We start from the raw sequence: 13044 nt of genomic DNA on the forward strand, positions 1-13044 counted from the left end.
GATCATATGCGCAAATATATGCGTGTTCTCGCAATGTTCTCAAATTAAGCGCTTTTATAGTTAATAACACAGCATATATGTTTAAGTGAATGAAGAGCCGGGGACATACGTGCATACGTAAACAAGCTTGCGGCACTCAGGTGCTGGTGCATTTACGCCAGCATTTACGCCATATACGCCAAAAATTGTGCGCACTCTAAATCAGTACCGAAACGCAGGGAGTGGTATATATAATGACCGTAACTGCGTTTACATTTGGCAATAAATGGTCTCGAAGGGGACTGGCGGCCTATAGATCCAAGTACAACGGTCGGAGGAAATTTTCGAATGCGGCAAGCAATTAAACCAAATGTCAAAGGGCACTGCTGAACTGCAATGTAGTTGGTTGAACTCATTCCCATGATATTTACCAAATATCTCGTCTCTGACAATAACTGCCCATTCATTGAGACAAATCGATTACGCATAATCTTCACTGTTCATGTGTTAATTCTTGCGATAAGATGTAATCGCAAACATTTGGCGCTTCATCTTGAAACAAGACCGGTAAGCGCGCTCGTTCTTGTACGGTAGAATAAAGAACGCGAACATGCACCGACATGTGTGAACTACTGGAAGGTGACTGAAGATGAAGGACCTATTACCGTGCTAGTACTGTGTATACTGTCAAAAAGAAGAAAAAAATAATACGGAAAGACAGAATGCCCAGTGTCGAGATGTAACGATTCAAGCTTTATTTCTTTTTGACCTAGAATGCAACACCATTAGTTCCATGTGCTTTATGCATGGGTAATGTTATGACACAACTCATTATTTACCCGTTCATTACATGCACCAACCAGCCCAAATTATCACTGTGCTAGAGCTTATGGACGCATCGCAGTGCACTGCTTTGCACTTTATTGTAGCACAGGGGTTTGCTATCGCCAGTAGCGAATGCTTTGGTTGACCTCCCTGCCTTTCAGCTTTTTGAATTCTCTCTCCCTTTGTATAAAACGCACTAACTTGTGGGAGAGAAAGCGTTCTCCTCTTTTAGAATTCAATTAATTGTCAAGCAATTATATTGCAGTTCGAGTAACTAGAGCACAAATGCGAAAACGAAACCGATTCTGTTCGGTTCTCCGCGCTCAGAGTGCGGCACCAGGGGGCAGCACGCGCTGCGCGTCCGTTGGAGTGGCGGACGGAGCTGCACATGTGTAGTCAGCCGGCATTTTTCGAGTCGTGTTGTAAGCGTTGTTAATTCGCCGTAAATATCTCTTGATTTGTACTCAAGAGTGGAGCAAGACCCCAAGGAAGAGAGATTGACGCATCGGGAGCGAAGAACAGAAACGATGGATGGTTACGCTGCTTGGGTCTCGGCACGTTCGAATTGGCAAAGTTCCGAATTTGTCGCTGTGTCGTGTACGCTTGTGCGCTCGTCATTTGCCGTCATCGCGCGGAGATATTTGCGCTGGATGTCTTTCACTTCGTGCACGCTGCGGCATCGAAGAAGTTGTCCTGTGTTTGGGTGCACGTATGCGCTTGGACACGGATAGCCTGCTTGCTCTCAACGGGTGTTCAACAGTCTACGCGCGCTCGTAACTTGCTCATGAGGTAAGCCCATTTTAATCTTATTTGGTTTGCATAACGTAGGTGTTAAAATGATGTGTGGTAAGCCGGTGTCGCGAACAGAAATATTGTTTCAAAAGACCACTATGCAACGTCTTAGGGCAAAAATGACGCATGAATGGGGAAAGGGATCACCCTATCTTTTCAGATCGATTCCAGTCGTAGCGCGATTGGCTCGATCGCAATTTCCGTGAGGTACTTCTAACCTTTTGTTCACTCGCGTTAAAAGCGTAGAATAAAACTGCGTTCAGTTGAGCTCTTGTATTGACGCTTGTATTGGCTTGAGAGCATACTGTATCCGATACAAGAACTTCTGTTAAAATACGGAAATAAATGTTCGAGGCAATAGCAGTCGCTCACTACCTGTGATCGTTACTTTCTTGCTTGGGTGCACGTTTTAATTGTGACCAGAAAAAAAAGTTCTTTGCTCTGCTGTGTTTCCTTGGGGCAACTTTTTGCGGTGCAGCAAGACGTGTTCCTTCGAATGATGTCTGGGCAGTCAAGGCATTCGTGTCAGTAAGCAAGCAGTAAACGGGGTATCAGTGCGAAAAAATTTGGACCTACAAGAGAAGCGAATGGTATCATCATAGACTCTTTTATTTGACGAATAATTCAGTTGTGTTACTAAAGCGGAGAGTGGATATGCATGAAAGTCAGATTGTATTGATACTCAGCAAAAACAAGGTAACTTATCATTACTAATCAATCCTTTTCTTTTACTGAAAGGCAAGTTGCTGTTGTGCTGGAGCTGAGAAGAGGTCTGCTGCCTGCAATGGTTCCATCTCTCTCAAGTTATTGCAGTATTGTAGCTCTCAAGGTGAGTGGATTTTTTTTTTCTCTTAGCTATTTGCCACCTGAATCATGACCGTTTACTTAGCTGTGTAGGTGATCACTGTTAGTGACATTGGAGTGCTGGTGGACCAGCACTCCTTTATGATTGCAACGCATATGACAGAGTGCAGCTGTGGCAGTATGCAAAGGTGTTAATCTATAAGCCAAATTAGGTTCTTTGAGGTAATATGTTAATATATCGATGACATTGGATTGTGGTCTAGCAGGCAAAAATGCTAAACAAGAAGAAATTTTAATTTGCACTTGGTAAGATGTGCAAGCAATTCAGGCTGTTATACATGAAATGGGACATTTGTAGATGTCTTCTACAGTGCTGCAGTCCTGAATTGCTTCAGAGTTGAGTGATACCACTATAATTTCTCTGTAGAGCATGCAGCACAGTTTAGCATTGGGGGAGGCTGGCATCAACAGGCGTCTACTTACTGTGAAGTTCAAATGAGGTGTTACTGTTAGGGTGAATATATATAATTTATGGTTTAATTCTAATCTTGTGTCAGGCAGACATAGTTTACCCACTTGGTTAAACAATAGAGATGTAATATCTATGTATACAAGTATTACCCATTCATTTATGCCATTTAGACAATGGCATAAATGCGTGGGTAATACTTGTGTACATAGACAATACATCACTATTGTTTAACCAAGCGGTGCCCCTGCATGCTAAATTTTACAGGGCTATTATTAAGTAATGTCAGCTTTTGTTGTAACATTAGGGCACCTTTTATATTATTACAGATTACCACCATTGTGCACCATCATAGTGTGATATTTACACTAAATGTATTTGACTTTGCTATAAAACCCTGCACAGCAGTGCATCATGAAATTTTTTTTTATAGTTTCTGGCCTCAGAATGCACTTCACGTTATATTCTTGTTTGCAACAAGACTATAATGCAGGTTTCTCTCCTTATGTTTTGTGGCACTTCAAACTGCGGCGAGCTAAACCACTGGGCAGCAATACTGGATACGCTACTGCGTGTGGAGCTGTCTTCAAACACACACAAGGAATACATCATTGCTTTTTTAGCTCAAAACAACGGACACAAGAAAGACGACAGAACAAGGTGCTACTCTCAACTGACATCACTTTATTGCGTCCCTCCTTTGTAGACAGCAGAATCTAGAAGAACATGCGCTGTGAACACCCATGTGCAGCAACCACCAACATCTGATCAAAAAAGCACACTCATGCGACAGAATCCAAAAAAAAACATATTGAGCACTGTACGAGGTTAAAGAAAGCACACTAATGCACTGTGACCCCAATGACTGTATGAAGAAAACTTCCGATAACTCTCTGGCGGAGGTATCACGGCTCTTTTTCAAAATCATAGCATCACGAAACATTGCGAACCTAAGCGATCCATACCAACAGGCACAGGTTCCCATTTGGCTCAACATTGTAAAATATGGAAGTGCAAAGCCATGTTTCGTGATACTTCGATTTTGAAAAAGTGCTGTGATACCACCGCCCGAGAGTTATCGGAAGCTTTCTTCATACAGTCATTGGGGTCACAGTGCATTAGTGTGCCTTCTTTAACCTTGTGCAGTGCTCAATATGGTTTTGTGGATCCCGTCGCATGAGTACACTCTTGTGATTGGTTGTTGGTGGTCTCTGCACATGGTGCTCACTGCGCATGTTCTTCTAGATTCTACTATTTATAAAGGAGCGACGCAATAAAGTGATGTCAGTTGAGTGTACCGCCTTGTGCTGGTCGTCTTTCTTGTGTCCATTGTTTTGCGCTTAACAAAGTATTTATGGATTCACACCAACTAGCCCGCCAACACATTGTGTTGCGGGCACTTCTGAAGTACTGTCTGTCCAATAACCTTGGTGGCATGGAAGCGCCGTCCACTTCTATGCGTTGCTTTCTGTTTCATTGTGGCATCACATCACATTATAATCATAATGTGTATGTACTTTTTCCAAGAGACCCATATTCCTATCCTTGTGTTATATTTGCTGTCGCATTATTTATGTGCAAATGACTGACCAGTGCTCCAAGCTCCATTTTATCGCAAAGTAAACTACTGGTACCTAAACAGTTCTGTATATCAGAAAACCAAAGCTGAACTGCCGAACAGTACCAAGCGGCAGCCTTAGTGCAGTGTCAAGTAGTCAGATTTTATTGGTCATGCAGAGGTGTACAGGATAGCTCTTTATTACTTGCTGAATAATTAAACTGTGAAAACTGAGTATTTACGTAGCTTCAACCACATGCTATTGGCCATTGCTCCTGCCCTCATCAAATGTGGAAGATTATCAAGGCATTTCCTATTCTCTTTTTCCTTATTACAGTGGGATTACTGCATGCGTAAGTAGGAAACGGATCACATAGGCAATCAAAAGCCAACAATGTGTAAACATGGAACATTGATTGTACAGTTTGATGACCCAGAATAAGTAGAAATACACCATAAATGATTGACAATTAACTTTTACTTGACACAGGGCTAGAGCATACAGTAAGCATACTGTATGCTCATACGGTGTCACATCAATTTAAATTTTAGTGTAGCTTTGCAGTGTACGCTTCTATTGTTGCATTCTGTCAGAGGAATGGTAATGTTTCGCGTGTATAGCAACTAGACTGTCTATATACAGTAGTAAAAATGTGTGAACTGTATTTTTTAATGATTTGATAGAATGTGTAGCACAATAAAGCCAGACAATCAACGCACAGTGGTGTGACTTTCTCTGCACATGTTGCAGGTTCAAAAAAAAGTATGGTGGAAGCTGTTGCCAAGGTTCCGACCAGAAAAGACAGCCAGTATAAAAGGGTACACGCCACTGATCTCTACTACAGGGGATGAACAGCACATCGAGCGCCCTCGACTGAAGCTGGCCTTGTCCCGGAAGTTGGTGCTTCACAACTTTGCGGCAGCACTTTGTTGCACGGGTGTGTGGCATTTCTTCCCCTAACATGCCTGCCTGATGTGCCATAACCTACCCAAGCAGTGTTTCGAGGTGTCCAGAATTTTTCCATTGTAGTGTCTACAGTGTCGCTAACATAAGTGGCTTGCAATGGAAACACTGGTAAATCAGAAAAAACTTGATGTAAGAGAACACTATCGTATACGGGTTCAGATTGTCATAAAAGTGCTTACCAGACATGTAGAGACCTCCTAAAATGTGAAAAACCACAAAGAAAAGTTTTTCGGCAGCAATATTATCTGATCGCACGCACTAGTTAGTCCACCATATGCCCTGCTTCCAGGACAAGCGACTGCATGACATCGCATTTCCACTGGCTTCACCTGCATCCGGTGCGGTGTGCTGCATCCAGCGAAACATGTTAGAAATCAGTGGTGCACAGTGTTTTCTGTCCCCTTTCTCGACGCCTACTGAACACATGTTAAACTGTTTCCAAAGCAGGCAAACAGAGGGGAAGGGCTCTGAACACATTGCATTTTAAAGTGGCTGGTACTGGGTAACGCAAGTACTGTGGCATAGTAGATTTGCACCAGGCAACCTGGGCGCCCAAAAAGGCTGCTGTTTACTTGCAAATGGCCAACATATTGTGAGCATGTTGAAGTACTTTTTTTATTCTCATCGCTTATTTAGCTAATGGAGACAGCTTTCACAACTGAAGAAGCCTTGGAAGCATGAAACACTTCACAAAACCAGCTTCAATATATCGTGTCTGCATCACAATTTCATGGCTGCATGAGTGAACCCTCTGGTTAACATGTAAGAGAGTTCATGATGTTTGCCATGCATTATCCACTTTATTTAGAGGTCAACCCTATCTTGAGATTTAAGCTGATGTTGCGTTTAGAGAAATTATGGCCGAGAGCCAGCTTTTGAGAATACAGATTGAGCTTGACAGATTAAATGCCAGAACAAGTCGTTGAGGATTTCAGATCAAGAATCTTCAAAGGCCAGTTCATTTAGTGGTGTTAATATTCTGCTCGAAGTTGTTGATTGTTACGTTCATATGGTGCCCAAGCATTGCGGTAACAACTTCACTTGGAGTACATAGCAAGGGTGTATTCGATGTAAGCTTCTGGCTTTTTTTCTGTGTTTTCAAAAACTGGTTTCATGTTCAGTTTAAATTTTCAAATTTTGCATTGTTGATTAGGTGTTGTGTCCTGTTTCCTTTTCCTGCAGCTTCTTAGTTAAACATCTGAATAGTGAACACAACTTGACCTTTTGCTTGATTGTCTAGATTACATGCCCTCGATGCAAAACAATTTCACTTCAAAACTGCTTGTACCATACTGAAAGAATAACTTTCAAGCAGCCATAGCCACCAATAACACGCAAGAGATGATTATGAAAATTTTAATATTGTTTTTGAGGGTGTCTTTACTATCATGCACCAAGATTTAGAAATATGTAAATGCGATGTAACTAGACAAAATGAAGGTGATGTTTGCCATCGCTTGGAGATACTCTGATTATATTGTGCATTCTGCCTAATTACATAATTCTTAATTAGTTATTAAATATCTCAAATAATTAAATGAAATGCGTCAACGAAAAGTTGTAGAGCAATGTGAAAGCCTCCTGATACACTTTTTTGTTACTCTTACTCATTGTGTGCTACATAAAAGTGTTTTTCCAAGGAATAAGCCTGCGAATACACATAAAGTGTCTTGAGTGGCCAGTCATGTGTCAGTTTTGTGGTGCAAAGCCACGAATACAACTTAAATGGGTTCTTTTAAGAAATAGACTTAGCTCAGCAAATTATCTTTCTATGTGCAGCCTGTGGAGACAAGGTTTCTTAGACATGGCCATGGCCCTCAAGGAAGATGCCGAGGCCACAGGCAGTTCCTCCAGTGACCGTGAAAAGGTCCCCTGGGGCACAAGTCTGGTTTGGCACCCCCACCTTTCTCCTGCAGCTTTTCTGTCTACTTAGCTAACCAGGTGGGTCAATGATGGCAAAGGGAAAAAAGAATCAACAGCATCAAACGCAGAACTTGCTCAAGCTCAATGCATTTTTGGTGTGAAGTGTTTCCCTTATCATTTATCAAAAAACGGGTAATAAGTATATGATATGGTCTTCACACGGACACCTCTTTCCCACAGAGAATTAGCTGTAAAAAAAAGCAGCTTATGAAGGCTTGAATATTAGCGAAGATGATGTGGCATAGATAGGATAATGATTATGAATGTTTCTAATGAAGGTAGTGGTAGTAGAGTGAATAATCAGAGTTTATATATAGATTGAAAGACATTTCATTCCAATGCCAGAATTTTAAATCCCAAATAATTCTTGCATTTTATAGTCTTCATTTTATAGTTCTTGATGCTTGCTTCTTGCTGACATCATTCTTATGCTGCATAATTCACCTGTTATAAATTCCCTATTTCTCCCGTTCAAGCAACTTTACATTCATCCTAAGAAACCTCGTAGATGAGTTCCAGAAACTTGCTGATGAGATTAGGGGGCGGCGTGTACCCCAGGCTTAGATATGCATTTAAGAGCCTCATATCTTGCAAATGTTAGAAATACTCCTGCTAAGCAAGTTCTTGGTGTCATACAAGGTTATTTGCGAATACGAATTTGCCTAAATTTAGGAAACAGTCAATATAAAACATGTCAAGCGATATCGCTGACGATACACACACATTCCAACTGAACTAAATACAAATAAATATAGCACCAAATGCAGAATCATTGGCATGATGCCATTCTTTCAGTGGAATAAAATCTGTCCTGCATTGTAAATCTGGAATCCTTTATAATCCAGACTACTAAATACTTATGAGGGTTGTGACGTAAAATATGCATGTATTTATTCCTCGTTCTTTTACTTTAGGACCCGATAATGCTTAAACAGCAGTGAAAGAACTGGGATCACAGTACCTAATACATTATATTGCTCCAGAAATCGGTTTCTCTGCCGATCGCAGCATTCGACACTAACAAGAAGGCACATGACACTTAGGGTGGTGCTATTCACTTTGATTGTTTGGGAACGAAACCCATAATGTACATGTTATGGCCCTGCGTGTCATTACGTTTGAACAACAAAAAGGTAGGGGGTTTGCGTTTTGCAAAACTGCATGGAGGTTTTCACTGTGTGCAATTAAAATTAGGAACCTTCCCAGCTCATACTAAATGCATTCTCCAAAGCTTTAGGTTATACAGGTGCACTACTTTACACAGAACACACTCTTTTCCCTCGTCACGGCTCACACTCTTAGGCAGAGTTACACCCTTTGAAGTGCCCCTTCTTCCACACAACGATAATTGTCATCTGCCTTTATGCATTTCCTTTCTTTAACGCTGCGAGCCCTGTGCTTTCCAGTAACGAACGGCATGCGCGTTATCAGCATGATAGCATTCCCGACAGCAAAGTAGCGGGCGTGGCGTTTTCAAGAAAGGAAATGCATCAAGGCAGATAACGATTATTGTTGTGTGGCAGAAGGGGCACTCCAAAGGGTGTAACTTTGCCTAAGAGTGCAAGTGGTGATTCAGATTCTTGAAAGGTGTTTCATTGTATGGGATGGCACACCGCGCTTCACTTATTTGCAGAATATTGCATTCCAATTGTGTCATATGAGATAAATCCATTAGAGAGCTTTAGCTTGCCCTAAATTTATTACAGCTGTGTACTGGTAAACTGGCCGCAGCTTGCAGTGCTTGTGGAAAAACAATTGTAACTGCCATATTATATGTAACTGTTAGTGCACAGGCATCGGCAGCAGCAATGGTTAGGGTACACTTGTTTCTTCTATTCTGCGGTATGCATCCTCCACCAGAAAGTAGTTTTTTTCGTCTTCCTCTTCTACCATATTGGAATGTGAAATGGGGTGTAATTTGTAGGATATACTCTTGCGTAAACTTCATGAGCATTTATTCTTGTCTGTGCCACAGATCATTGTTGCTACCACTGTAAAAGCAGGGTGCCTGTTTACAGCACCCGTAGGGAACAATCTGTGAATCTTTAACGATCAGTAAGGATAATGAATAATCGAATAATTTTTAGTAATTTTCAACAAATTTAGCACTCTTTGCTTTCCACTATGGTGTTTTTAAAACTAATCTTGGCACAAGGTTTGAGTGCAGGATGTCATTTTGTGTGAAAGAGTACACTTGTGCGCATAACACCTCATCGTGAACATTCTGCTGCACAGAATGTCATTAGCTTTCGTATGCATTGGTCACTATCTCACAAACCGGTTGCTCCTTTGTTAGTTGGAATGTAGCATTTATGTAAAGCACATTTGATGTTCTAACAAAAAGCATTGTGCCCTCTTATCCCCTAATTCTCCTCATTTGATGCCTAGTGTTGTAATAGCATGGTTGACACCATAAGAGTCAGTGTGGTGAATAATTGTGCCTGGTGGAGTAGGGGGTGTACGTTAACTTAAGCAACTTTTCCAGATGACTTGAATCAGTATTGTGGAATGCTGTTTTTTTTTGTTCAATCACTGTTACCAAGTTTCACTTTGGTTGTGGCAACAAGTATAATGTAGTTCGCTAGCACTCCTGTCAACACATATAATGTGCAGGCATCTGTGTTGAAAAAAAGACCAGCTAATGGTTTGCCAGGAGCTAAGGTCCATTTAGACCATTAAATTTTGAACTTACACTGGTGGAAATAACTGGTGAATGAAAGCACACCCAGGAGAGCTGACCATAATATTTTCTTTCATTATAACACTGCTGAAGCTTTGAACCGCATTTGAACTGGCTTGTTTAAAAAATGACCCATTTCCTTGTTCAAGTAAGACAAAGGTTCCACAGGAAGACAGAAACTTGAAGCCGTTAACAGCAGCATGAATATAAACAGCGTTCGACGTTTTGCAATCTTGCACCTGGTTATATTATCCATCCCATTTTTTTCCACAGGCTGTTCTTTACTGTTTTATGGTCATACCCAGTTTAATTTTAATGTCCCTATTTTTTAATATTTGGTTAATATATCTTTTCTTCATTGGCTTTCAACAAAATATATATTCATAATGTGCCTTCATTTACCATTTGCAGTGATCTTAACCAGATGCATCTTGATACAAAATTTATTTTCCTTAATTCTTCGTTTTCCTTTTCCAAAAGTGCAAACTGTTTATCTTGATACCTATTTTGTCTTCTGGGAAGATTGGGTCTACTGGATTAATGACTGCTTACATGTGTACATCGTTTTCTGTTTTGGTCACCCCTACTCTTGGCAAGTACTGACAGCATTGCTCATACCCGCTCCATCACAATCACCACTGCTAAGCACACCCTTCCTTCCTTTATTTTAACACTTTGGCTTCTCTTGACCTATTATATGCACCAGTTACTTCTCCCCCAATGAGGCTAGGGGCCAGTGAGATATGCACAATCCAAAACAACACAGCCAAGGAAAACATTTGCTACCCTAATGACAAGCACCTATGTCGAAATGTTGGCTACAGCAACATCCCTTGTTCCAACAATGTTGATCTACTTACATGTTTTTCTAACACAGAAGTTACTGCTTTGTCGTGTTCTGTGATTATACTTTTTTGCCGCTTTCTTTAGGATGGATATTCACGAATACTATTTGTTTCTCCTAACAGCAGCAAGTTTATCCTTGCAAGCGTTTGGAGTCAAGAACAACTTTCACCAGGAAGAAGTGCAAGACGAGTGATTGAAGAAAATAAAGTTGCTTCTGTGATCTAAGAACTTGAGGACTGAAATGTTGCACCTTTTTGTATATATGCTATGCAGTGCATTCATATCACAAAGTGCAAAGTGTTTTATCTCTGCAGCCATGTCAGTGTGTTGGCAAGACAATTTTCTCAATGGTGACCTGCTGCTTTGACTATGAGCTGCCTTCATGACATTTGCATTAAAGGAGATGTACTATCGTGGACAAAAGTACCCTGGAAGTGCGAGCGTTGACCAAATTGCATTTCTGCTCAAGACTGCTGAAAACAGTGGGTCACGTATGCACATTCCGAACGCAGATGGTGGCACGGCTGATCCCAGCAAATAGCACACCAATAAAATTCGGTCAACTCTCGCACGTCCTGGGCAATTTTGTCCCCGATGGCACATTCTTCGAATAATGGATATGCTCTGCAAGATGAAATACGGGAAGCACCTGTACTTTAACGGATATAGTACAGATTTAGCATACGGAGCCTTTCGTTTTCTGAATACGGCAAGCACCTGTTTTTTAACGGTTATAGTACAGATTCAGCTTACAGTGTGTTCCGTTTTCTGAATACGAGAAGCACCGTACTTTAACGGTTATAGTACAGATTCAGAATACAGAGTCTTCCGTTTTCTAGATACAGAAGCACTCGTATCTTGTATTACGGTCTCTTTTTTACAGTTGTCCGTTCTACGGAAATGACCGTTCTTAATTTACGGAAGAGTGTTCGGTCACAAATTACCAGCAAATTTTCTGTAAAGTAAGGAAAATTTTTTTTACAGTGCACGTAACTTCAGTGGTCGCAGATTACCGATGGGCGAGACACCATAAAGCACGCGGCTTGTTCATAACGAAAGCATGCCGCCAGCAAAATGACGCCTTCTGTTACGTGACTCATTACTTCAACAGTGTTCCGTACACAGTAGACAGCCAAACTGAATAAATTCAAACGCACAAAACGCACGCAAAGCACGCTCCGCATAAGTTCGGAATCATGGGCTGGTGAACAAACCAATTTAAGCGTCCTCCCGCCTCGATAGCATCATATACTATAGCATCATATATGCAGAATGTGCACCTAAGTTAGAATTCACTTACCGTGGAGGATTTGTAGTTATATCCAACGAATGACGAACGCCTGTCGTGTTTTCGAGGCGACGCGAGATGGCTGACACATGATCTCCCTAGGATGGCCTTCGTTGTTGCTCGCTGGACGGATCACCTTTCTCCGGTGCTGTGCTGTTCCGCGACGTTGAGCGCGCGCGCGGTGGAGCAACTCCGAGTGAAAAAGTAGAGCACTCGCTACGCGTTCATTTGAACTGTGGCTGCCTGTTCTCTGAGAAGCAAAACGGCGTGTTCTTTGCTCAGCGCGCAAGACCGATACACCGCCATGTTCGGGGCCAGCTTCCTACAGTTGAAGCAAAAGATTACGCTACGTTTGGTTCTCTATTGCCGCAAGAGTAGAACGGGCATTCTACTCTCTCTCTCTGAAGGGGAGAGTGAAAAGCAGATTTCACTCTCTCGTTGGTGACGGAGTGAACAATGCATTTCACTCCACTCGACATTTTGAGAGAGTAAAACGACGCTTTGAAGAGGGAAACGGCCGCTTCACTCCTGCGATACCTTCTCTAGTTTTTAGAGTGTGGCCAGAGACAGTGCAGAGAAGTGCAGAGTTCTGGACCAGTTTGACAATCGTCTACTATCAGAACCCAAAGCTTTAGGTCAGTGTTCCGAAAGATCATCAGCGTTAAAGGCCTTACTCACGTTATTAAGGTTCCTGCGGTCTACGGGGCTTCACGATAGACTTTAAGAACGCCGCCCCCTACCGCTCTATAGGGTACGCGCTTTGTAAGTGCTCGTCTCTCTCGCTATCGGCTCCTTCCACTCTGTTTCTCTTTTTATCCCAGGGTAGCCTACCGGAACTACCTCTGGTTAAACTCCGTGCCTTTCTCTGTATTCTTTTTCTCTCTCTCTCTTCAACTAACCATAACTTAAACCA

At 41.8% G+C, this 13044-nt stretch overlaps 1 protein-coding gene across 3 annotated transcripts; it reads left to right on the forward strand.

The window, feature by feature from the left end:
* Positions 1 to 238: 238 nt before the first annotated feature.
* On the forward strand, positions 239 to 11071 carry LOC142572084 (uncharacterized). Of its 3 annotated transcripts, none has more exons than XM_075680921.1 (5): positions 874 to 1593; positions 2335 to 2425; positions 5179 to 5365; positions 7174 to 7335; positions 10969 to 11071. In XM_075680921.1, exons 1-4 carry the CDS (start codon positions 1589 to 1591, stop codon positions 7194 to 7196), a joined length of 306 nt encoding a protein of 101 aa, XP_075537036.1. In that variant the 5' UTR covers positions 874 to 1588; the 3' UTR covers positions 7197 to 7335; positions 10969 to 11071. The 3 variants fall into 3 exon arrangements, with proteins under 3 accessions (XP_075537034.1, XP_075537036.1, XP_075537035.1); XM_075680920.1 differs by having other exon boundaries at positions 875 to 1593; positions 10966 to 11071; XM_075680919.1 differs by lacking the exon at positions 7174 to 7335 and having other exon boundaries at positions 239 to 1593; positions 10966 to 11071.
* Positions 11072 to 13044: the final 1973 nt, after the last annotated feature.

This window comes from Dermacentor variabilis, chromosome 2, assembly GCF_050947875.1.
Source record: "Dermacentor variabilis isolate Ectoservices chromosome 2, ASM5094787v1, whole genome shotgun sequence".
Lineage (NCBI taxonomy): Eukaryota > Metazoa > Arthropoda > Arachnida > Ixodida > Ixodidae > Dermacentor > Dermacentor variabilis.